This window comes from Liolophura sinensis, chromosome 8, assembly GCF_032854445.1.
Source record: "Liolophura sinensis isolate JHLJ2023 chromosome 8, CUHK_Ljap_v2, whole genome shotgun sequence".
Classification (NCBI taxonomy): domain Eukaryota; kingdom Metazoa; phylum Mollusca; class Polyplacophora; order Chitonida; family Chitonidae; genus Liolophura; species Liolophura sinensis.
The window spans coordinates 15,940,082-15,967,133 of NC_088302.1; the positions used below are offsets into that span (position 1 = coordinate 15,940,082).

Consider the following 27,052-nt stretch of genomic DNA (forward strand, 5'->3'; position numbering starts at 1 on the left):
GTGTGGCAGCCTCTCAATAGTACTGCATAGTTTTGAGCCTCACAGTTTAGGGCCACACTGTACAGTGCAATGATTTATACCTTGAGACACTGAGCGGCAGACAAGTGGTACAGTGTGGCAGCCACACAGTCTTGGCCCACGCTGTACAGTGCAATCATTTACATATACCTTGAGACACTGAGCGGCAAACAAATGGTACAGTGTGGCAGCCTCTCAATAGTATTGCATAGTTTTGAGCCACACTGTCTAGGGCCACACTTTACAGTGCAATCATTTATGTTCACCTTGAGACACTGAGTGGCAGACAAGTGGTACAATGTGGCAGCTTCTCAATAGTACTTCATGGTTTTGAGCCACAGCGTCTTTGGCCACACTGTACAGTGTAATCATTTACGTGTACCATGAGGCACTGAGTGGCAGACAAGTGGTACCGTGTGGCAGCCTCTCAATAGTACTTCATGGTTTTGAGCCACACAGTTTAGGGCCACACTGTACAGTGCAATGATTTATACCTTGAGACACTGAGCGGCAGACAAGTGGTACAGTGTGGCAGCCACACAGTCTTGGCCCACACTGTATAGTGCAATCATTTACATGTACCTTGAGACACTGAGCGGCAAACAAATGGTACAGTGTGGCAGCCTCTCAATAGTATTGCATAGTTTTGAGCCACACTGTCTAGGGCCACACTGTACAGTGCAATCATTTATGTTCACCTTGAGACACTGAGTGGCAGACAAGTGGTACAGTGTGGCAGCTTCTCAATAGTACTTCATGGTTTTGAGCCACAGCGTCTTTGGCCACACTGTACAGTGCAATCATTTACATGTACCATGAGACACTGAGTGGCAGACAAGTGGTACAATGTGGCAGCCTCTCAATAGTACTGCATAGTTTTGAGCCACACAGTTTAGGGCCACACTGTACAGTGCAATCATTTACGTGTACCATGAGACACTGAGCGGCAGACAAGTGGTACAGTGTGGCAGTCTCTCAATAGTACTGCATAGTTTTGAGCCACACAGTCTTTGGCCACACTGTACAATGCTATGATTTATACCTTGAGACACTGAGCGGCAGACAAGTGGTCCAGTGTGGCAGCTTCTCAATAGTACTTCATGGTTTTGAGCCACAGCGTCTTTGGCCACACTGTACAGTGCAATCATTTACGTGTACCATGAGACACTGAGCGGCAGACAAGTGGTACAGTGTGGCAGCTTCTCAATAGTACTTCATGGTTTTGAGCCACAGCGTCTTTGGCCACACTGTACAGTGCAATCATTTACGTGTACCATGAGGCACTGAGTGGCAGACAAGTGGTACAATGTGGCAGCTTCTCAATAGTACTTCATGGTTTTGAGCCACAGCGTCTTTGGCCACACTGTACAGTGCAATCATTTACATGTACCATGAGGCACTGAGTGGCAGACAAGTGGTACAATGTGGCAGCTTCTCAATAGTACTTCATGGTTTTGAGCCACAGCGTCTTTGGCCACACTGTACAGTGCAATCATTTACGTGTACCATGAGACACTGAGCGGCAGACAAGTGGTACAGTGTGGCAGCCTCTCAATAGTACTGCATAGTTTTGAGCCACAGAGTCTTTGGCCACACTGTACAATGCTATGATTTATACCTTGAGACACTGAGTGGCAGACAAGTGGTACAATGTGGCAGCCTCTCAATAGTACTTCATAGTTTTGAGCCACACAGTTTAGGGCCACACTGTACAGTGCAATCATTTACATGTACCATAAGGCACTGAGTGGCAGACAAGTGGTACAGTGTGGCAGCCTCTCAATAGTACTTCATAGTTTTGAGCCACACAGTTTAGGGCCACACTGTATAGTGCAATCATTTACGTGTACCATGAGACACTGAGTGGCAGACAAGTGGTCCAGTGTGGCAGCCTCTCAATAGTACTGCATAGTTTTGAGCCTCACAGTTTAGGGCCACACTGTACAGTGCAATGATTTATACCTTGAGACACTGAGCGGCAGACAAGTGGTACAGTGTGGCAGCCACACAGTCTTGGCCCACGCTGTACAGTGCAATCATTTACATATACCTTGAGACACTGAGCGGCAAACAAATGGTACAGTGTGGCAGCCTCTCAATAGTATTGCATAGTTTTGAGCCACACTGTCTAGGGCCACACTTTACAGTGCAATCATTTATGTTCACCTTGAGACACTGAGTGGCAGACAAGTGGTACAATGTGGCAGCTTCTCAATAGTACTTCATGGTTTTGAGCCACAGCGTCTTTGGCCACACTGTACAGTGTAATCATTTACGTGTACCATGAGGCACTGAGTGGCAGACAAGTGGTACCGTGTGGCAGCCTCTCAATAGTACTTCATGGTTTTGAGCCACACAGTTTAGGGCCACACTGTACAGTGCAATGATTTATACCTTGAGACACTGAGCGGCAGACAAGTGGTACAGTGTGGCAGCCACACAGTCTTGGCCCACACTGTATAGTGCAATCATTTACATGTACCTTGAGACACTGAGCGGCAAACAAATGGTACAGTGTGGCAGCCTCTCAATAGTATTGCATAGTTTTGAGCCACACTGTCTAGGGCCACACTGTACAGTGCAATCATTTATGTTCACCTTGAGACACTGAGTGGCAGACAAGTGGTACAGTGTGGCAGCTTCTCAATAGTACTTCATGGTTTTGAGCCACAGCGTCTTTGGCCACACTGTACAGTGCAATCATTTACATGTACCATGAGACACTGAGTGGCAGACAAGTGGTACAATGTGGCAGCCTCTCAATAGTACTGCATAGTTTTGAGCCACACAGTTTAGGGCCACACTGTACAGTGCAATCATTTACGTGTACCATGAGACACTGAGCGGCAGACAAGTGGTACAGTGTGGCAGTCTCTCAATAGTACTGCATAGTTTTGAGCCACACAGTCTTTGGCCACACTGTACAATGCTATGATTTATACCTTGAGACACTGAGCGGCAGACAAGTGGTCCAGTGTGGCAGCTTCTCAATAGTACTTCATGGTTTTGAGCCACAGCGTCTTTGGCCACACTGTACAGTGCAATCATTTACGTGTACCATGAGACACTGAGCGGCAGACAAGTGGTACAGTGTGGCAGCTTCTCAATAGTACTTCATGGTTTTGAGCCACAGCGTCTTTGGCCACACTGTACAGTGCAATCATTTACGTGTACCATGAGGCACTGAGTGGCAGACAAGTGGTACAATGTGGCAGCTTCTCAATAGTACTTCATGGTTTTGAGCCACAGCGTCTTTGGCCACACTGTACAGTGCAATCATTTACATGTACCATGAGGCACTGAGTGGCAGACAAGTGGTACAATGTGGCAGCTTCTCAATAGTACTTCATGGTTTTGAGCCACAGCGTCTTTGGCCACACTGTACAGTGCAATCATTTACGTGTACCATGAGACACTGAGCGGCAGACAAGTGGTACAGTGTGGCAGCCTCTCAATAGTACTGCATAGTTTTGAGCCACAGAGTCTTTGGCCACACTGTACAATGCTATGATTTATACCTTGAGACACTGAGTGGCAGACAAGTGGTACAATGTGGCAGCCTCTCAATAGTACTTCATAGTTTTGAGCCACACAGTTTAGGGCCACACTGTACAGTGCAATCATTTACATGTACCATGAGGCACTGAGTGGCAGACAAGTGGTACAGTGTGGCAGCTTCTCAATAGTACTTCATGGTTTTGAGCCACAGCGTCTTTGGCCACACTGTACAGTGCAATCATTTACGTGTACCATGAGACACTGAGTGGCAGACAAGTGGTACAGTGTGGCAGCTTCTCAATAGTACTTCATGGTTTTGAGCCACATCGTCTTTGGCCACACTGTACAGTGCAATCATTTACGTGTACCATGAGGCACTGAGTGGCAGACAAGTGGTACCGTGTGGCAGCCTCTCAATAGTACTTCATGGTTTTGAGCCACACAGTTTAGGGCCACACTGTACAGTGCAATCATTTACGTGTACCAAGAGGCACTGAGCGGCAGACAAGTGGTACAATGTGGCAGCCTCTCAATAGTACTTCATAGTTTTGAGCCACACAGTTTAGGGCCACACTGTACAGTGCAATCATTTACGTGTACCATGAGGCACTGAGCGGCAGACAAGTGGTACAATTTTGCAGCCTTAAATCATACTGAATGTTCTCGGTTTTGGTCAATGCCGTGACTCGGAAGAGCTGGAAATATCCAACATTTTAACCAGTGCAGTACTGTGTACCGCTGTGCAGTACCACAAGGTTTAAGACTGCGATACTATGTGCCACTGGGCAGTATCACAAGGTTTAAGACTGCAGTACTGTGCAGGGGCTTTTCATCTCGGTACTGTGTGGTGAAGTTCTTGGTTCTAAGATTTTATGTCAGCACACTTAGGCACAGAACACACGTCAGTGTAACCACATTGTTCATGTACTGTGTTGTATCTGGTGGCATACAGAGACATAGGGGCATTAAAAGAATCACACATGTAGTTATGTTTGCGAATAAAAGTTCATGAAAATGACACTTTACGCATGTATATGTATATGCAGGAAGATGTGAAAGTGCAGTAACCTTTTATCTTTTCAACAATCAGTACAGGTATAGGTACATGTGGGGATAAAACAGATATGATCAAGACACAGAGCACATTTGTATTTTTACCACATTTGTAATTAAAAACTGTTGTGCATGTATGTAACATGTCCCTAATGATTTTGGTTTGGAAATAAATTTGTGCTATATTTACTGTTGTGTTTATATCTCATTGGTATTTAAAACTGAAAATAATACTCGGTCTGCAGGCCTTATACATGTACATACATACATACATACAGACAATATGTACTTCATGTAATACTTCATGATGTTGGCTAATTTGAGGCTGTACAGAATTACATGCATGATATGACATCATTCATCTACACAAAATAAACAGCATCTTTCCACATTAGTGAAAGCTCAAAATAATGCACATCCACTCCAAGACTTAAAAGGACCAGTGTGTTTGTAGTAATTAACAACTGCACTGAAGTGACTTGGGTCATGATGAGAATTCAAACTTTATTAACTGTGTTGACTGTATGTATGTATATATATATATATATATATATATATATATATATATATATATACTTTATTTCTGTTTCTGTTTTCTCTAGCATGGCGTATCTCATTGCCCCATAAGAAGTCCAAATTAATAGCTGATATATATACCTCTTCCCAGATAACTCTGTTATTGTACTGTATTTCTGTATTTCACCTAAATTTTACCATTGTTCAATCATCACTTTTTGCAAATTTTAACATTGTTCAGTTGTCATGTTTTGCAAATTTTGGCATTGATCAGTTGTCACGTTTTGCTAATTTTAGCATTGTTCAGTTGTCACGTTTTGCTAATTTTAACATTGCTCAGTTGTCACGTTTTGTTAATTTTAGCATTGTTCAGTTGTCACATTTGCTTGATTCTGTTTAATTCATCCACGTTACTGTACAATGAAGAACCAAGTGAGACCGTTTTGTGAAGTTTGATTAATTTCTTATCGGAACAACTTACTGTAGTTCTTCAACCTTTTCGCATGTTTGCAAGGTGTTTATTCAAGCATACCCTGAAGGAATTATTCTGTGTTGACTCATAAAATTGTACTTTTTGTGAAACCCTGAAACTGGCCAATCCAATCAGTGTAGCTTTGTTGCCAAATCAAATTAAAAATGTGCATAAATTGCACTGAAAGTTGCTCTTTCATATGTGAAAAGTTTGAAGAATTGGGGTAAGTGTTGGCTGCAAAAGTGTCATTTTAATTCCTTGATGGGCTTCTGACATGTTCTTTTTTACTTACTGAACTTTGGATGAAATACAGCATGAATCATTTGTTTTTTTCTTGCAATGAAATAATGCTCTCGCTCTTGACTGTTAAAGTCATACTACATGCATGTCTGCTTGTAAGTCCGTGCAGGTTGCTTACTGGTGCCACATTAGAATGTACCCAGTTATAATCTGTGTGTTGTGGACAGTGTGTTATCAGGGCCTTTTCTGGTGTGACTATAAAATGCCATCTGGTGACAGCTGTATGTATTGTATGGGCTCTGACCAATACATGTATCTTTACATACCCTAACTCCTCAACCTTTTCACATGAAATATCAACTTTCAGTTCAAATTTTGCACATTTTTAATTTGATTTTGGAGACAAAACTACATTGATTGGGTTGGGTTTCAGGGCTTTACTAAAAGTATAGTTTCATCAGTCTACACAGAATATTGCCTTCAGAATATCCAGGAATAAATACCTTGCAAACATGTGAAAATGTTGAATAATTAGAGTATTTACCTGCTCCAGGGCTGACTAGTTAGTAAGCTGTGTGCCCAGTGTACAAGCTACCCTGTAGAGAGCTAATCAGCTGCTGACCACAGCAGTGTGTGGTATCATATGAACTCAGATACAGAGGACCCTGCCCCACAGAATGACCACATTAGCAGGGATGAGGCCTTGGAATTAACTGCTCTCAGTATTCGTGATATGCCTGAGTGTTAAATAGCTACATGTACATCCGGTCAGTTCTGTACCAGTTAGCTGATGCTTAAATAAGTGTTATATCTGATGGGCAAATTGTTCTCCAGCTGATTAATTTTTCTGACTTTTTGATTTACCATTTTCTGTCCTTTCTGCCCCCTCCCTTAAGATTTGTTACATATATTAGACTTTTTGGAGTACATGTAAATTTCTTATTTATATTTCAAGAGAGTCATCAGTTCAGGAAACTGTATCACGTACAAGAAAAGTGTTAACAAACAAGTAGTACTTGTGCTAATGGCGAGCTTGATGGCAGTAGGAGGATTCAGTGTGTATTTACAGGAATGATGATATGACCAATGTGACGCATGCACTGGAGACGTACATGTACATACTAAGGTTAAAACAGCTGACAGATTTACAGGTATATAAGAGAATCATATGACACACTATCACTAGTGTTGAAGCCATGTTCTCTACTTAGTCCAAAGGTTGAAATTCAATGTACCCTAATTCCTCAACCTTTTTGCATATGAAAGGGTAACTTTCAGTGGCATTTGTGCACACTTTAAATGGACTTTGGAAACAAAACTACATTGCTTAGATTGGTCAGTTTGAGGGCTTCACAAAAAGTATAAGTTTATCAGTGAACACAGAATAATGCATTCAGAGAATAAACACCTTGTAAACATGCAATAAGGTTGAAGAATTACACTATGTAAATCAATAAACTTTATGAAGTACAAGTAGGGTTGGAATTTGATCAAGACAATATGAAGTAAGCAGAGTAAGTAGATTAATATTGTTGTCTTCATTGACTTTGAAATATTTATATCTAAAACATGGTGATGGAATTTAAGAATTTTTAATGCACTTAAAAATTGTGTATAGATTTAAGGGTGTATATGCACTGGTACATGTAAACTGGATGAACCAACAAGAGATCTGCCCCATCTTGGATTTGATAATGGAAATGGGGAAAATTACAAGCTTGTAAAATTTTGTTATTTTGTTCGACAAGTAGTCTTCTTTGATTTGCGTATAGATTATACTGGCCAAATCTCTGGTTTTGTGGCCCATATCACAGATATATGTACCATTAGCTGTGTGGTAGCATGATTGGTTTTGAGCAAACCACTCCTGTCTTTTTAACAGGTACTTGTTAAACCTGCCCACTCTCACATTTAAGTAAAATGTCACTGATCATGACAAAAAATTGCAAGCAAATGAAACAGTTGTATGACATCTATGAAGACCTCATTTCAAATATGTGTGAAGTTAATCCCTAAGCACTTGCCCATTTCAGATATCTTTGTGTGGCCAGTCATATCTGACTGCATGTACACATGTGTGAATGTTAAATGTTGGGTAGGGAAAATACAGGAATGTATAAACATTTTTATTAGGGCATGGAAACAAGTAATAGTGTTTTTTTTTGTTTTTAGTCACTGACACTAAATTTAAATACTGATGCTGCACTGTGTTAATAATTGAAAATGATATTGAAATATTAAAGAAAAGAGGAGAAGGAACATATGTTTGTCACTGTTTTTTCTACCAGCTAAACATCAAGTGTTAATGCACAATTGAAAATAGCTCATTATTGAGTCTGACTATAGTTGACTGTATGTTTATGGAATAGAAAGGAAAGGTCAGATGCTTAATGTGGTCTGACAGGTAACTTAGGTGCTTTACATCCAGGAAGAGACATATTGAACATCAGAAAACTTTGATATTCCAGAGTGGATGGATGTGAAGAGAAGCAGCTTCCATGAAGCATATCACAGTGTGCTATATAATTTGTAACACGCAACCTTGGGCCAGATGTAACCATTCATTTTCTCTGTCAATCAATATGTGTACATATGATAGTGCATATACATGTACATGTTAGAGCCCTTAAGGATGGGAGCCCTTAGGGTATTAATCTTAGCCCTAGTTTAAAGTTTGTGAGGAATCCCTCAACTATGTACTTAATATGATAAACTGTTTTTCTTGCCACTTCGGGAAAACATGTATATTCTTTAATATCATTTAAAAGACAACTGATGTGAAAAACACACATAAAAACATGTTTTCTTTTGAAAATTGTATGTTACTCACAATGCACCACAATTTTTGTTCTGTTCGTTGAAAGAAGCAAACAGGCAAACACACAATATACAGTGTTACCCAAGACAACTTTGACCTTCATTGCACAAGAGACAGTAAACAACATGTTTACATTCAAACTAGAGCTGCATGCAGTTTTAAGGCTTCCAAGCCTGTCCTTACACACAGCATCTGCCCTCAGCACTGGGCTGTTTTTGCAGAGTATTAATAGCAGCTGATGGTGTTTAGAAATCTGCCATTTTGAGCCTTTTCGCATACATCGCAGGAAAAAAATAACACAAGATTTGTGATCAGAGCACCCAACTAAATGTAAGTTTGGTAATAAAGGCCTGCTTACAACATTCATACACTCCTCCTAGTCATCAATGGATTTGTGTATTGACATATATATGTATAACATGTACATATAAATATGCCAAATATAGTAAATCAGCCTTTTTTTGAAGCCCTACAAGTCTTATATTTATTAAAAGAGCTTAATAATTTCTGACACACAGATAGTACATACTTAGACCTTTTCACTCAGCAATTTCGGGCTTTACAGCTATGATAGCTTCCTGTCAGGTGACCTCCAAATATGGGCAAAATTGTAATTTTTAGAACTTTAATCATAATTTGCGACAAAACTGTGCAAAGTAGCTAAAAACAAGAAATCTGATTTGTGATCAGGAGGATAATCTTTACCAGATAGAACACTTTTAATATTGTAATTCAAAAGTTTGTGGTCACATGACCATATGTAAATTTATTTTTTTTTTTACTTTTACTCGTATAAGCGAAGATTTTATTTTATATTTTGATTGGCATTGGCAAGGCATCTGTTAAAATTTCAGCTCTATCAAACAAGTGGTTCTTAAGAAACAGAGTTTGATTAAAATTTAAAACGACCAGAAGTTGAGATTCAACAGCTGCGAAAGTATTAACTTGACAAGAATTTGAAGATAGCCATTTTTTAGAGAACAGATTAATTTTTCATTCTAGGTAAGTTATGTTTCTTTAATGCTACAAGTATTGTGTTAGTTTGTGGGCAAACAAATGTCTTTTTTCATTCTTTTCTCTTTTCTCTTTTCTCACTCTTGTCCATGGATGCTCAGCTTAAATAACAAAGCTATAATTCTGCACAGTGGTGGTATATGTTCACTCACGGAGGATGATTCCCAGCTGTTGACAGCCAATTTTACTGTGTACATGCCACTTAAATCTTCTGAGCAGAAATCAATGAAATCAATAATAGTGATAATTGATTAGTAGCCTCAATCAGTTATCAGATTATTGCTACTCCTATCAGGATACAGATCAGTTGGGCCTTTGCCTTGCTATGGTAAGATAAAGTGTGTGTGTGGTAAAGCTAAAAAAAAAAATCTTTCATCTTTATAACAGGAACAAGGGTGTTTTTGCCATGGCACATAAATGTGCCAATTTGTGGCTATCAAGAGTCCAGTGGAGAATGGGTTTAATCTGTATGGAAATGATAACAAGGCCTTTGGATGACTTTAATTTGAGCATTGTCTCTATTAGTCATATGACTACTATCAAATGTCTAAGCCAATTTTTGCGTTTCTGTACCCTTATGGCATTTTATTATTATGTCATTAAAGTTTTATACTCATTTTTGTTTAAGTTTCTTTTAAAATTTACAAAATATTGTCTTTCCTCTGCATGAGTCATTTTGGCACTTCCTATTTTGGGCTTGTCTGTGGCTTTAGCTCAGGAGGTTTATTGGGTACATGTGCCGGTCTAACATCCGAGGGGTTTTTTCACTGGGCACTCTTGTTTCCTTCACCCATAAGGCATACCAATTTTAATTGTTGTTTTATGGGCTTAATGAATTGTTTTTCAATGTCAGGAAGGGTATAAAAATAGAAATCATCTAATTTGTGGATAATGTGAACTACATGTAGCCTTGGAATTTTTGTATTCACATGACCAGAAAACTGAGAAAGACTGGAAACACAACAGTTTTTAATTTATTTTATTTATTTATTTGATTGGTGTTTTATGCCATACTCAAGAATTATTTCACTTATAAGTAGGCAGCGAACATTATAGTGGGAGGAAACCTGGCAGAGATCAGAGGAAACCCACGATCATCTGCAGATTGAAGAAGTTTTGAGAGCTCCTTGTATTAAAAGGGTGAAGTCAAGACTTGATAATCAGCCAAAAGGTCAATAATGTCCAGTCTACACTGTAGGGTTTATAGCTACATGTACATATTACATTTCTCCTAGCCCTGAATGTGTCACGTTTCAGGAAATGTGCTGTTTCTCAAACATTCATGCTGCTAGCCAGCCAGCCAGTTAGTTAGACGACCACCTGAAGTCTGAATCCACAGATATCGGCCACTTTCAAAGACATGGCTTGTCTTGTGTCAGTGAAGGGGTGATTAACCCCTCTGCGTTGTAATTTGTCTGTCTATTTTTCTGCTGGAAGCTTTGATAAAGTGGTATCGGACTTCATTGTAAGGCAACATGGTTTCATTTCGTCAGTGCGAATATTTTTTTTTTGAACTTTCTGTGAAGTGATGATGGCTTGTTCACATTGCATATTGAACAGAAAATGGAGCTAACATCCATATAATCCAGAGCATTTTGTGTTCATTTTATGATAGGTTGTCGTAAGTGAAACTAAGATATTGAATGTACATGTATTAGAATCCATTACACCATGAACTGGGCAAGTGCCTCAGCACACTAATATTGGGGTGACGGAGACCTCTACTGTCCATATTAATCAATAAACCTGTCCCTGACGTCCAGTTGACTGGATTCTTTAACAATGTTCCCTCAGCCAAAAAATCCTGATTCGATCAGCGGGTATAATGAAGACATATCAGTGGACTAGGATTTTTTTTTCTGACCTTATTTAGCATGACTGTGTCAGGAATTTTGAGTATTCAGTAGCAAGGTTCAACCAAGATGTATCATGCAAAGTGTGTTCCATTGAGTCTTCATGTACATGTATGTATGTCATTGTTCAGGACTGTACCTGGAATTGAAGAAAGGATTTTCCAAGTAAAGCTTCTGCCATTCTTTGTGGAGTATTGGCCGCCTTTGCATAAGCGAAATATTCTTGATTAACACCAATCAAATAAATTAATAAATACAATGTTAATATATGTTATGTTATATATATGTATATATTAAGTAATTAAATGTTTGTTTCAAATATGTACCTATTACGTCACTTGTGTGATGATCGTCTGGTTGTGTATGGGTAATAGTATTTGTATGTAATTTTGTTACGTGTCATACCGAGTTAAAAGAATTCTGTGAAATAAGTCTGTATTTCAGTCCAATGAAAGAAATAGAAAAGGGGATTTAAGATTTCTGTGAATAAAATGTTACTTAGATAAGTACTGGTGCACAGTACATCATATTTTTGGGCATTAGCACACTTTGAGAACTATATTTGACTGTAGAGGTACCTGCTTCATGCATTGTGTGTGATCATCAGGGAGTGATGAGTAGATAGGCTGCCTTTCTGGCGAGAGCTACAGTACACATACACATGTAGCCTAGTCTAGCAAGGATGCCTGTAGGTATTATATACATGCCAACCTGTGCGTGCAAGATAGTGCTCAGAGCCCTGTACAAATACACATATACAGATGCAACAGACAGTGCTCTCTGTTCAGGAAATCAATCTAACCCTGACCCAGGGCATATGTTCCGATGTTTCTCCGCCTGTGCGTGGGGCACAGAGAACCCAAGGTTAATAAAGGCATGTTTAGGCCTTATCACCATTAAACTACTGGTCAGGAAGTCAGAGCTTTTCCGTGCTCTTTGAATGTAATGTACCATATGACTGAGTCTAGCTGATCCACTTTTGGTAAACAACATGTGACAGTTTCACATCTGCCTAAGTGACACTAAAGTTTAACTTCCAATGCAAATAGTTTTTATCTCCACGGTTAAGGTAGAAGGTTACACCCCTGCTTCATGTATGTACATGAAGTTAGACGCATGAGATTACCTGTCTACTGGTATTGTGTTATCATTGACTGCTGTGTTCTGTTTCTTGTAGATATATATACACACACTCACCTGTACATGTGCTGTATGTGGTGTCTTAATTGAACTTGAGCCCCAGTAAATAGACCTCTCGTTTAAATATCAGGGAGCCAATGCACTTGTGTATCAGGAAATAGGCTAGATCTAAAATATTATCAAACGCTATATGTCAGGAAGTTTAAAATATTCTTTAAAATACAAGTAGTACTTTCACTGTACTACTGCCTACTTAGTTCGATATGACACCTCAACAATTTTTAGGCCCTTGCTGGCTTATAGTTGTCTAACCCTCTAAGCTTTTGTTGCTTCAGCTGGTTTTTACAAATGCTCCTGTTACTTGCCCTTATATCCGCAGTGGTATGTTGTAAAATGCAATATTCATTCAGTTTGTAATAAAAGCGATATGAAGTAAATCAAACACATCGTCAGACTGGTATGTTCTGAAAAATAGATGTACATGTACATTTGTAATGTGCTAAAAAAAAAAAGGTAGATCAGAAAATGTTTTGTTTCTGGAGTGATCTTCTGTCTTTTTGCCATTACATTTACTTAGAATTGGGTGTTCTGTGAGGGCCAATGACAGACACCATACATAATTTAAGTCAGTGTCCCAGCTGCTTCGATTCACCAGACTAACTCCCCAGGATTTGTAAGACGTGGGTCGGAAGCTACAGAGCCACTCTATTTCCCAGCTTCTGCGGCATTAACATGTGTACACACGCTGGTGATTTACAATGTACTAGAGGTGCTAATGGAGAAAAATCAGTTTTCTTCAGCGATGGTTTCATACATGTATCCAGTGTCCATATATTTTGTTCTTTTAGTTTTATTTACAGTATTATTTTCAAAGTATATTTACAGTATTATTTTCAAAGTATATTTACAGTAAACGACATAAATTTAACCTAAAAAGGTGTATTCTGGTAGGAAATGGATTTTATGAAGGATTCCTTTTGGCGCTGAAAATTACATTTTCATCCGACCTCCAAACAAACCTCAAAACACCTGTCTGAGATCAAAAGAAAACTCAGAACATAGTAAATTGAGTATGGCATAAAGCACCAATCATATAGATAAGTAATATGCCATTTCATTTTGCCATCTTGTTGTCCAAATATTACAGACAGTGAACGATTTTCAGTTGGCATAAACATACCACAAACAGATGACCTTTCTTCTTCAAAAACATGAAATAATTATCTGTAATCTGGATGTTTTCCAGATGGCTGCTATTCATGTTTGTCAGATAGTTTTTACTTGGCTTGGCGCATGCAATCTGGTTTCCCTGGGCTCTGTCTGATTTCCTACATCCATAAACCCATCAATCCACAAATTATACAAGCACATGAATGGCACTGAGTGCAGAATAAGCAATTGATTAAATATTGTAAATGATTAAATTAATATCAGTGGAAATGTGGTTTATTTTGGCTGATTGTGGAGCCTTGCTGACTATCAATGTAAAATGGTTCAAGTGTTTGTTGAAGACTGCTTGTTTTCCATCAATATGGCATGAAAATCTGCTTGTTTTCCATTAATATGGCATGAAAATCGGCTTGTTTTCCATCAATATGGCATGAAAATCTGCTTGTTTTCCATCAGTATGGCATGAAAATCTGTATGTTACACTTGAGAAAGTGTGTCAGTAGTTTTGCCACAGGTAGGTACTGTACTTTGCCATAGGTAGGTACTGTACTTTGCCACAGGTAGGTACTGTACTTTGCCACAGGTAGGTACTGTAGTTTGCATTCTGGTTGCCCATAGGCACTCCAGTTTCATTTGGGCTTTGCTCTTCTATGAACATTACTGTAATTCTTCAACCTTTTCACATGTTTGCAGGGCATTTATTCGAACATATTCTGAAAGCAGCATTCTGTGTGAACTGATAAAATTATATTTTTTGTGAAGCCGTGGTTTTGGCCAATCCAACCAATGTTTGTCCCCAAAATCAAAGTAAAAATGTGCATGTATTGAGTCAAGCAACAATCAGATAAATAAATAAATACATAATTTCCTGTTTTCATTTCAGGGGAGCCGGGTTTGCAACCTGAAGATGGCTGGAGCTGGAGGAGTGGATATGCCACTTATGCCACGGCGGCAGGCTGAAGACACAACCTCACTCATCGAGAAACAAGTGGTAAGAAAACTCAATTTCCCTCTCTCACCTCTCCGATTCATATCCACAGAAGCAGTAATTATTATGCGGTAAAATCATTCTGACGCTGGAAACAAGATGGTGCCAGTGTCACTTTAATGTTACCAGCGGTTTCCAAAAAAATATACCAGACATGTTACTGAGTCTTCAGTAGGTTGTGATCTTGCTTTTGTATCAACATGGACATCTGGTATGCATATGTACATGTACATTGTACTAATTTCACCCCACAGAAAAGTGAGAGATCAACCCTGAGACCCATCAGCCATGACAACGAAGTTTTGAGATACGTCCTTGTTTGGCAAATGGTATTAAGGGGATAGGCCAAGCTTTGGTCGGCCCATTGCCAAACTCTCAGTATGCTCAGACTGACTGGATGGGGCTTCATGTCTGATTTCTTTGGCAGGATGGCCTAATATTGTACATCATGGACAATATGCATTTTAAACCTTCCCGCAAAGGGGCATCTCAAAACACGTCAGGCAGTGCGGAAAAAAGGCATGTAAAGAAAATATGTCGTCTTGCAGTGTGTTAACAATTTAGAAAGTGTCTAATTTAATTAATTTAATTAATTCATTGAATGGATCTTTTGAAAACTCAAGAGAATGTCTTTGTGTGAGACATCTGCATAAATGCGCATAAATTATAAATACTTTTTGTCTATCAGGTTGCATTTTACACCTGCTTACATGCATGTCTTAAACATTAATTACTGATTACGCAGAACATATGCTTTAATGGCTTTCCAGAGGAGTGTTTTTATCTGTGTAGGTGGTTATTATTTCCTTAAGTCTAGCCATCTTGCAGTATGATATGTGTTTTTTCCTCTGATTCTGGCTAATGGTATCTCTTGGGTTTAAGTCAGGCGACAGTTTCACGTCTCATTGACCTGAATACCATGGCAACCATTGTTTAACTCATTGTGCTAGCTGTAACATTTATGAGGGAAACTTTAAGCTCTGTATAATGCAGTGTCTCTCATTGATTGGTCATTGATAGAGAGGCCATGAGAACTGCTCAGCAGACAATGGCCAGTACCATTGCAGAACATCTGTGTCACACATCTCCTGTTCTGTTAACATACCATGTTTTATGTTTGAGTGGACTTTAACACATTGCAAGTCTGAACAACATATGCTGTTTTGTACATGTATACTTTTTTAGCCACAACTTTTCCGTTATGGCCAAAACACATATTGTCTTCAAATTCAGAAGCCCAGGGCCAAGTTCTTCAATGGTGTATAAACAGTTTAGCTCAGTATTAAATTTAATCTGGACTTGAGTCCAATTTTTCTATATCAGGACAAGACTGGTATTAATATTTAAAATGGGCTAAATTTTAATTCACTTTTGAACAACAAGCTCCTATATTAGGGTGTGATAATAATGTGTGTTGCTGTTTTTATCCCTAGTGGGATACACAGGTGTTGCTAACAGACCGTTGTTGCTTTGGGGCAGTTCCTTAATTTCTCAGTGGGCCTCACTAGCAGAAAAGTGCCTCTGGTCATATCATTAGCTTTTGACCATTAGGGTCACATGTTCAAATCCCACTTCTGCTTGATGTAGGCCTTATATCCGATGAGTTATCAGATACTTTTTTTAATCAATAAACATGACCACCACTATGTAAAGGGATATTCTTAAGCAGGGCAATCAAAGACCATGCAAATATATACATAAATGTATGATTAAATTACTAGTTTTCGCCATTTCTCCACTGGAAACTTTGTTTTGTATATAAATCAGTTTGATTCCGTCATTTTTGTGTTGGTTGACTCTGGCTGTTTACTGTGTGTTGGACAGAAATTATTCACGCGGACACGATGTATTTGTCCGAATATCTTTAGGTCAGGTTGATCTGTACAAGTACATATATACAGGGAATAAGTGGGAACATGCTTCATTGTCGGCAGTGAGGACCATTATTTGCCTCCCAATATTACTTATATGTAATTTTCGTCTGTGGCACATATTTTCCATGCATTGTAACTCGAAGAAAACTGCAGGTTTTGTCATCCTGCTCTTGTCTCAGCTGGAATTCTGGATCATGGTGTGTTGTTAAGTGCATTTCTGCATTATATAAACTATTCACAGATATTTGAAGTGAAAGCTTCTCTTAAAAGCTATGCGAAGAATTGTCTACGTGAAGCATGAAAAACATGATCTAGTTTTAAGAAGAGTTGCAAGCTGTCATGGTGGTTGTGGGTTTCCCCTGGACTCTGGCCAGTTTCCTCTCACCATAAAGCTGGTGGCCGTCGTATAAGTGAAATATTCTTCAGTATGTCGTAAAACACCAGTCAAATAAATAAATAAATCAAACTGTCATGGCTATGCATACAGATGTAACATTGATGTGAGAAGGAAATATGAAAAAAAAAAGTCTGTAGCCTGGCTGATGTCCGATAAAAGCAGTGAATATAGAAATATCTCATGTAAATGTCCTACTGAGCAGAAGTACATACGCACGCAGAAGCAATGTATGTAGGTATGCAATTTGTCTTCTTTTTTTAAGGGATACCTCTTTCTTTTCCTTTTTTTGTTTCCTTTCTTTTTTGTGCAAAATTTTTGTGAGAAAGTATTCTGGATTTAACATAGAAGATCTAAAAATAGCAATGCTATGAGGTGTTAGAGGTAATTTCCTAGTTTTCATCCCAGTGTATGTCTCATCATTGAAAATGGTACGGCACAGTCATGACAGTACTGCAGTCATCATCGACCTCATCCTGTCAGCGTACAATGTACGTTTTCACATCTATGTTACACAGTGCTCCTCTGATCCTTCAAGACTCTCTTGGGCAAGCTTGTCTCCTCTGTAGATGTAGGCATAAGGCCGAAGGCTTGGGAATAATAATGGATTCTGAGCCTAATCAAATTGGAGGTCACGCTAAAGGGCAGTAAAAGGATGTTTATTAGGCGCCATAGGTGCGACCAATTTGGCATGGCTGTAATGCTACTGTGCGCCTCTTTTGCTGTGTTGGGTTCCAGTAGAATGGATGAACTTCTGCTCGGTTGAGTGTCTCATTGCTAGCTTGTTATGGTGTTTTGTAGACTGAATACTAAGAAATCTTCTTGTCTCGTGGGAATCAGTTTTTCACTCTAATCTCGCCAGAGAACGTCAGAAAGCCTGTCATTTATTGGATGACAGTCACTGTTCATTTCAGATATATGCATCAGTTGCATACATCTTCATTGGTCCAACTAATATACATGCTGCTAAAATTATACACAGTAATCAAATTCACTGTGTGAAAAAAACACACTCAAACCCAAAAAACACAACCAAAACTGAAAAAGTAAATTTATTTATTTATTTGATATGTGTTTTACGCCGTACTCAAGAATATTTCACTTGTACGAACCGAAAAAAAAAAATGGTTAAAAATACATTTATATACAGTATAGGGCTGATAGTAAACTGACTGTACTAATCTTGCTGGTTTTTATATATTTTTTATAAAGAACTACTTATCCCAACATGATCAAATTATGCCTTTTTTGGAAAAAAAAGACAACAAAGTGTAAAAAAAAGTTATATCTGTGGGGGTATATATTGTTTTGATTAAAATCTAAAATAGAATTATTCTGGTTTTTACTTCTTTGTCTTTCACATTTTCAACCAGTGGAAAAACAACTCGCGTCATCAGATTCTTATTACTGATACAGGTCAAGTATGATAGTGCACCATTTAGTTATAGGACAGTGAGGCTGGGCTGCTGAGGCTCGTACACAGGAAATAGGGCTGAAACATGGGACAGCAATATCCTTTATCTCATTGACTTACTATATCGAAAACGGCTTGAATATCATCGCCCTTTTTTTTTTCCATTGCCCATAAATCTTATTCATGACATGGATCTTGATTTAAGAGCGCGCAATTACATGTAGCTGTCATGATCATGATTGATTCGTTATAAAGGAGGTTCACACTTCTGTGCATGAAGCCAGTGGTACAGTTTTGGCATAATTATTCATTTGGGTCAAAGAAGCTATAAATAAAGTTCATGTCACATTAATGATTGTGGGTCATATTTCTGGTCTCACTGGTGATGAAGTCTTTGAATTTTTGGCTGCGGTAGTTTTGCGGGATCGTGTGATTCTGCTGTGAGTTAACCCGTCAAAGCGTACTAGCCAGGGAGCAAAATGGTAGATGTGTACAGGTGTGTTTTCTGTTCACAAATACTCCTTTATGATGATGTCACCATGTGACTGATATATCACTGACGTGACATTAAGCCATAATCATTTATTCTGAATATTAGCAATTTCATACAGGGCAGTTCAGTGCACTCTGGCAAATTTTAACATGGCTGGATCATATGATTTTGTAGCCATAATGGTCATTGCAGGCGAGTTCCATTCATTTGGAAGTCAGATCCTGAAAAACATTCAAACATAGGTTGACATTTAGCATAATCATTGGAAAGTAGTCAAAGCCTATTAACTTTGAACTTAAACTTCCCAACAACAACAAAAACAAAGAAAAAGCTAAGAAATACCCCTAACATCAGATATGTGGATCACAACTTCTATTTATTGAGTGAGCCATATTCTTTTACATGTGCATGTATGTGACAGTTACTGCCTGAGGTTGAGGTGTTCAATCTAGATGATCGCCCAGTGGTCGACAAGCGACCGAGGTGATAAAAGACGATCAAGAGTGACATGACTGGGTGATCATCTAGCTTGGACACCGAAACCAGTAACTAACTTACAAACTAGCTCCATTGTTTGGCAAGAGTCATTCATTTCATAAAATCACCATTTAAGCGACTAATTTTTCTAAATATTAAAATTCACCTTAAGTAATATGTATGTGACATACACGTATAAGCTTGTAAAACTATATATTTCACTAATATATTAGTGATATTGATGTGGTCTTAATGTATGAAGCTCTTGAGATGTTATCCATTGCACATGGTTCAGTGACAAACTACATCGGTTTACCATATATGTTTACTTCATGTTATTGTTTATGTTTGCATTAACCAATTTAGTAAGTTTTTTGAACAAAGGTTTTAAAGGTACCCAATAATTTAACTTGTGTTGACCTGAAAGAATGCTGCAAATTTGTTTGCTAAATGCTAAATATTTATATAGCCTTCAAACACTTTTACCAGCTGAGCTTGATCTATTGAGGGACTCAAGGAAAATGATATTTCTCAACACGGCAATTTCTCTGAACAAAGACTAAAGGCCCCCCCAATAAATCCCCAGCGATGTACTATATACCACGTTATACAAATCATTTTGTGCAGATACATGAAACAACTCATTTAGAATCTTTAAAAGATATTTTCTGATTATTGCAAATAACAAATTTGCTTGAAAAACTGAATCCAGTAGCTCGTAAAATTTAACCCTCTGATACTGAAAATGGAAACACGTTTATCTTTAGTTGTTTTAAGTAGTTGGGACAAAAGGTGTTATGCTGGACGTGGTGTTGTTGTTGCTCAATAGTGTCAGTACGGAGAAAAGACAGTACCATGGTATGATGATGGCCCTACCTGGCTTCCACAGAAGGGTGTAACGGGGCCAGGTTTCTAGTGCTTATACTAGCTGTAGCAAGTGAGGAATACCCAGTAACTCACATGGTAGAGAAGTGGACTACGGGCTGAGAGATCCAATTTAAAATCCATTTGAGTGAAGCAGCCAATTTTTAAAATGGAATCTGCGAAATTAATACGTCACCTTGAAAACCTGGTATAGGGTGCTTGAACACCCGGTGCACATCACTTGAACACCCTGTAAGTATCACTTGAACACCCTGTGAGCATCACTTGAACACCCTGTGAGCATCACTTGAACACCCTGTAAGCATCACTTGAACACCCAGTGCGTATCCCTTGAACACCCAGTACCTCACTTGAAAACGCGGTACACATCACTTGAAAATGCGGTATACGTCATTTGAACAGCTGTGAGCTAATAGGTGGGGCAATGACCCGTGGCAAACAGTGGAGGTAGAGTGTAAAGATAATTATACCATTATCAAGCATGCAGTTATCAAGCATACCGTTGTCAAGCATACTGTTATTGAGCATGCAATTATCAAGCATACCGTTGTCAAGCAGACCGTTGTCAAGCATACATGTAATAATGGTAAGTTTATGGTATCTACATGATCTATATCGAAACATCCCTTACTGAATAAATAAAAGTTGTGAGCCATACATGTATGTATCTTGTGTCAACCAACCTAGCCTCTAAATGCCATTGAAACACAAAAACACACCAGAAAACGATTGGAAGCAATCCTGGATTTCATGTGTTCTATATATTTTGTAGAATTTGGAGAATAACTACTTCTCTCTGTTGAATTCGTCTGGGTATTAGGGCATTGTGTTTGTCACTTTTATCTACCAGACTCGAGTTTCAAGGCACAAAAAAAAAGGAAGGCATCTTCACTGCACACTCTAAATCTTACTGGGGTGTTTTTTTTAATCATATTGTTTTGTTTATTAAATAAACTGTGTCATGTTGAAGGTAGTACTTTCTGGGGGTGGGGATAGGCGTGTCTGTGGGGATGTGGTGTCATTAAGAGTTCAGTTAAATATTCCGGAATACAGGCAACATTATTTATTTGTCCATTTTTCTATATTTTTGAACTTTGTATGACTAACATGATAAAAAATACTATGCTGCCGTGTTGAAGCTGGAGCATTTATGTTTATGATTGAGTGTCAATTTGTATTTGACAACAAATGTTCGTATGGCACCCGCTATAAACTGGGCAGAATGTGAACCTATTGTAACAGTTACTAGTACTCAATAAATTTACAATTCTCCTCAAGAAGCATCCTTATTATACTGTAAACTGTTTTGCTGGCTACATGTAGAAAACTGATCCAATGTTGTATCCCATAGTGCATTGTACAATTATTACACAGCTGCACATAATCTTGCTTAAGGAGGATCACATAAAGAGATAGCCACACATCAGGAAATGCGGGATTGATAGAGTAGAAACACTTCACCGGAGATCGTCAGCGTGTTCTGCAAGTAGCTGAACCTGGTATTCCTGTAAGCCTTTCCAGAAAAGGATGAGAAAGTGTGTCAAGTATATGTATTGTACTTAGCCTGAAGCAGTGGCTTTCCCCTTTATCCTCTCAGCCCTGTTCCTTCCACCCTTGGGATTGTTTCCCAGCCCAGCTTAAACATTGGTAACATTAGGCCTAGTTGGTATAATGAGAACAAATACACGTACCCTATTTCTTCTAATTTTTGCCACACCTGGTCTGCTCATTTTAGCCAGTATATATGTAATTGTAGCAGGAATAGTGAAACTCTGTTTTTCTCACATGGTTAGACCATCTAATGAACAACATACTCATATCTTTACTTTTCCAAAAGGCTGGTAAAAAAGGGTAATATTCTACTTTCAACACCATTAATATCTATCCCAAAAATTAGAAGAATAAGGGTATATCTTCACACTGTGAGTTTATGCGTATACATGCACATCCAAACCCTGTAGGCCTGTCCCTTTACATTTGGACACTTGTACCACCACATGTAGGGTTTACATTTAGTCCAGTCACATGTTGTGTGTGTGGCCATACATGTGTTGGTGTACTTGTAAATGACACACCTTCGATAACCTTGTTATCAGTCTGGTAACTACATACTGAAATTCTTCCAAGCTTTTCGTATGTTTGCAAGGTGTTTATTTAAGCATATTCTGAAGGTATTATTCTGTGTTGACTGATAAAATTGTACTTTTTATGAAGCCGTGAAACTGGCCAACTTTGTCTCCAAGGTTAAAGTAAAAATATGCGTAAATTGCACTGAAAGTTGCCGTTTCTTATGCGAAAAGGTTGAGCAATGAGGGTATGTATACTTTCTGCTATGAAATTTTAGAGGTTATTCCATTTCGACAATGGTCATGTGACAGAGGTGCCTGTGGCTAATTCGAGATTGCATATGTTTAGGCAGTTCAGTCACATGGGGCAGTGGCAAACAGACGACGAGGGGAAATGACCAGTAGTGGACGTTGTTCTGAGAACTACAACTGACAGACAACAGAACAATCTGTGCAACATATTAATTGTGTGAATTGTAAATGTCAACACAGCCAGCCTAGTTTATACTGTTTTTTTTCACCCCTCTCTATGAGAGTAAAGTGTTTAGGCACGCATAAAATGGCATTTGCCCAGATGTTTGGTGAAATCAGCGGAAACATAAATAGGGGAGGTAACTCTTGAAGACATGTTAGCATTTTGAGCCTACTTTGATAGATGATTGAATGAACATGTAAAGCAGTAATTTCCTGTCTGCAAGTAGAACCCGAACCTTTATGTTCAGTTTGAAAAACCAATTATGCTCTTTCATTACTTCATTTTTTTTTCTTTTTGTGTATCAGTATTTATGAAGAGTAATAAATAACATTTTAGACAAGTATGTTCAGTAGAACTGTATAACATTTGTATTCATGTATTGAATGTTGTTTAATGGGGTTAATCAGAAAATTTCAGCTGGGTGAAGGAAAGTGTACGTGTAGTACAGTACCTGGGCTAAATCCTTGTCTTCAGGTTCTGTTCCTGACAATTTTACCTTCAGTCCCAGGAATCAATAAGCTTTCTTAGATTCAAGGCAATCCTGTCTCGCACAAGAGTGTGACTTACCTTAAAATGTATGTGTTAATACTTCATGACAAACTTGAAACTTAGCATTTAAATTACACTCTGTGTTGAATGGTCACGTAAATCTTAAACAGCTTTGTGATAGCATGGAGTGACTATAAAGCCGCATGGCACAGCCAAAAGCTCAGCTGATTTTTAGTCTACTTGCTTATAGGTTGGACAGAGCTGATTTGGTAAGGACGGCTCCAACCGAATATAAAGCAAGGACATTTAAGTAGCTTGAGGATAGGTCCATTGTTTTCAGTCTGGTGCTTCAAAGTACAAGACTTATCGCTGATCATGTGAAATTGTCTTCAGAACATGATTGAGATGAAAATCTCATGAAATTAAAGGTGTCTCTATTTCGTTGAATGACATTATGTATCTGCCTATCAATTTTCAGGCTGTGACCATTTGAAATGACAGCCAAACGAGGCGGTGTTGAGGAAACATGGGTATTTGCATATGCACCTCCCCTTTCTTCAAGAAAATGTGCTCTGGAGCTTTTCTCCTTAATGCTGTATTTATTGTGTCAGGCTGTAATTCCATGTTAAGAATTACGTTGAACATGGGATACCCAGACTTATAATTAATCACCATTCATAGTGTATTATATGTACATGTATCAAGGGGCTCTGAATTCATGTTTTTGTGCATTTATTTTCATGAATTTATGAGCAAATTTCAGGTGTACAGTTTTTCTTACCAAACAATGTATTTGTTCTTACCTCACATTTTTTTTTCTCATATCAGTGCCATGACTTGTAGAAACAGTTCTGTGAAGTGGCACACTTTGGTAACAGTGTAATCAGTCTGTGCTAAAGTCCTAAGGAGTTTTTTAGACAACATTTGCCAGGTCAATCATCCTCGCAGAAGTGAAAAGGGGAGGTAACTCTGGAGGACATTTTAGCATTTTGTGTCCACTGCCAGTAGATGCTTCAGCGTAAACCTATGGCAGTAGTGTTATATTTGTAAGTGAAGGCCTACTTGTACATATATCTCTAAGGCTGTTTTGTTTATATGTGCATTGTTTACGACTGTGAATTCCTTTCGATGTAAGACCATATTTACCTTTCAGTGACAAATTATTGAATGGCAGTTTATCCAAGTGATGGATTTAAAGAGGCTGGAATTTAGAAATGCCTTAGTAGCAAATAATCGGTCGGATTACCTTTTAATTCGTGTGCATTCAAAAAAATAGATTTTTGTTGAGCTACATTTCAGTTTAAAGTGGTACTAACGGCACAGAATTGCAAACAGTTGGACAGATTTATTCAAGATTCTAGCATGTTATATCTATTTTGTTAATTTTTTTGATTGCCAAAGTAAATTGTTAAACTATTATATTGGTCAAATTTGAGTGGTGTTATGCATGGCTATGTAAAATTAGGACGAATTAGAATGGACTCTAAGCATCTCATTTCAGTTGTTTTTGACTCACTAATCTTGTCCTAACTAGTCTCTAGATTAGTGGGTGAAAAATTTTATGAAACTGCCCTAATTCTTCAACTTTTCTGTGACCAATATTTTGAAACATTCTGCAAGAACAATGGGGTGTAGAGAACTAGTTTGCATAGTTTTATGAAGCTTGCATCTTATGTGTCAGAAGCGAATCATTTTAGCATCATTTTGATAATAATTGTATAATTAAATTCCACTGAAAATAAGTGCTTTAGTGGTCGAGAAGGCTGATGATTTACAGTGTAGGTGACTAACGGTAAATTCCATAATTTTGTTTAGGTGCATTTCCCTGTTTTCAGGGGGAATAACTCTAACAAACATACTGACACGAATGCCTATATTCGTGTCCAAGTATTAAAGTGGGAGTACGTAAGATGAGGCTGACTGGCTAATACATGTGACATGTCTGTCTATTATAAACATTAGAGGATTACCATGGTAACGTGTCCTGTAAAGGATACCTTTGTGGCTGTAGCAAAGAAAATGTAAGATTGATCAGGAAGAAGCAGTATATAATGTGGATTGAAGTGTAATATGGTTAGCTGTTTCAGGGGATGGGGTTCCAGGGGGGTGGGGGGGAGGTTGCTTCATTTGGTGAGCACTGAAGCATTTGACGACTAGTGACAACTCTGATGCAGCAGTAATTTCAGCTCTTGATATTCTTGTTTTGATTACATGTTTTTTTGCTCAAAATTGTTGATATGTGTATCTGGATTAATCAGATTTGGAGATTTTAGAAAAGCTTGACATATTTGAAATGTACTGCAGAGGTGAATAATAGGGCGATTAGACTGTGTTATCAGAGCTTTTACTATGAACCATACCAGTGTAAAGAAAAAAGAAACAACAAAAAAACAAATGAAACACCCAAACAAATAAAAACGTAATACAAATTACATTTGCACGTAGATAAATGTAGATGTACACCGCCCCCTTGAAATAACGTGCTCATCCCGACCCAAAAGATTCATATTGTGTTATAACCGAATCCATGCAAAATCAGATCCTGACAAGGGAGATAATTTGTCATGGATGAAATCAGCAGAATTCTGAACGTGACTGACGGCAGTTGTACAGCATGATACAAAATGCACACAAGAATTTCAGGTACTTTTGTTGATTGAGTTACCTGGCTTAACAAAACAGTAACAATTATAAAAATTCTTGCATGTCTCACAATAAAGTCTTGAAATAATGGAACATTATCACATGTAAAGTGATTTACCATTTCTTTATCTGTGATTTGAGAGTCTGTTATCTTCATTCTAACATTCAGTGTTTTTGTAAATGTTGTGTAAACTAAATGCACCGGACAATGCCACCTTCGAGAGTGTTGGGCAGAATGCACAGAATGTTGGGCCACCAAATTACCTAAACAGGTGTGAAACTGTTACATTTCATAGTTGAAGCTTTACGTTTTAGAACACAAAAGTAAACAACTTTGAGTCAACCGCAGCATCATGGGTGAGGGCTTTAGTAGCACCCAACAAGTGTGAAGCCTGTAGGCCAGAAGTTAATGGCTATGAAATGGTGTATTTCTTATAAAGTTTGATATGCCAAAAATGCACTTTCAGAAGTACATTTATAGACTTGATTGAAAATTGATACTTTTGTTGACAACGTTTGTAATATGAAAATAAAGTCTTAAAAGGCCATATAAGGTGGATCAATCAAGTGAACTAAAGCAAAGATGTGTCACTTAAAAAATATTTAATTGTGAGATACAGCAAATATTTAACTAATCCTACATATCTTTACCAGCATACTATCTCCATCACATGCATTAAACAGTAAAAGCATTAAAAAATAGCATAAATAGTGAAATTAAAGAGATAAATTCTATGTATAGTGATGTCATATATCCATGATCATGCAGATTATAATGTACAAATTATAAAGGAAAATTAACAGTTACGTCAATTAAAGAAAAACAAAATTCATTTATTCAGGTCATTGAGAGCCTGACATTTTACAAAGTACACATGTACGCTCTGTGATGGAAAATTTTACGAATCTGTTGCGTGTCGAATGTCACTGTTCGCTCAAGCATACTGAATGTGTAGTCTGTTAAGCCGCATTATAGAATCTTTATCTTCATGCGTGAGTGTACAAGTATAAAAAGGGCAACTACAAAGAAAAATATCATTGAAGTAGATGCCCTACATGTAT

The 27,052-nt window shown here is 38.1% G+C and overlaps 1 protein-coding gene across 2 annotated transcripts in view; it reads left to right on the top strand.

Annotated features, from left to right (window-relative positions):
- LOC135472344 (transient receptor potential cation channel subfamily M member 3-like) overlaps positions 1–27,052 on the top strand; it is a 181,158-nt gene that overhangs the window by 16,529 nt on the left and 137,577 nt on the right. For both annotated transcript variants that reach the window (XM_064751807.1, XM_064751808.1), the window contains exon 2: positions 14,676–14,783. In XM_064751807.1, the coding sequence (XP_064607877.1) occupies positions 14,700–14,783 (84 nt within the window). In that variant the 5' untranslated portion in view covers positions 14,676–14,699. The remainder of the gene's footprint in view (positions 1–14,675; positions 14,784–27,052) is intronic.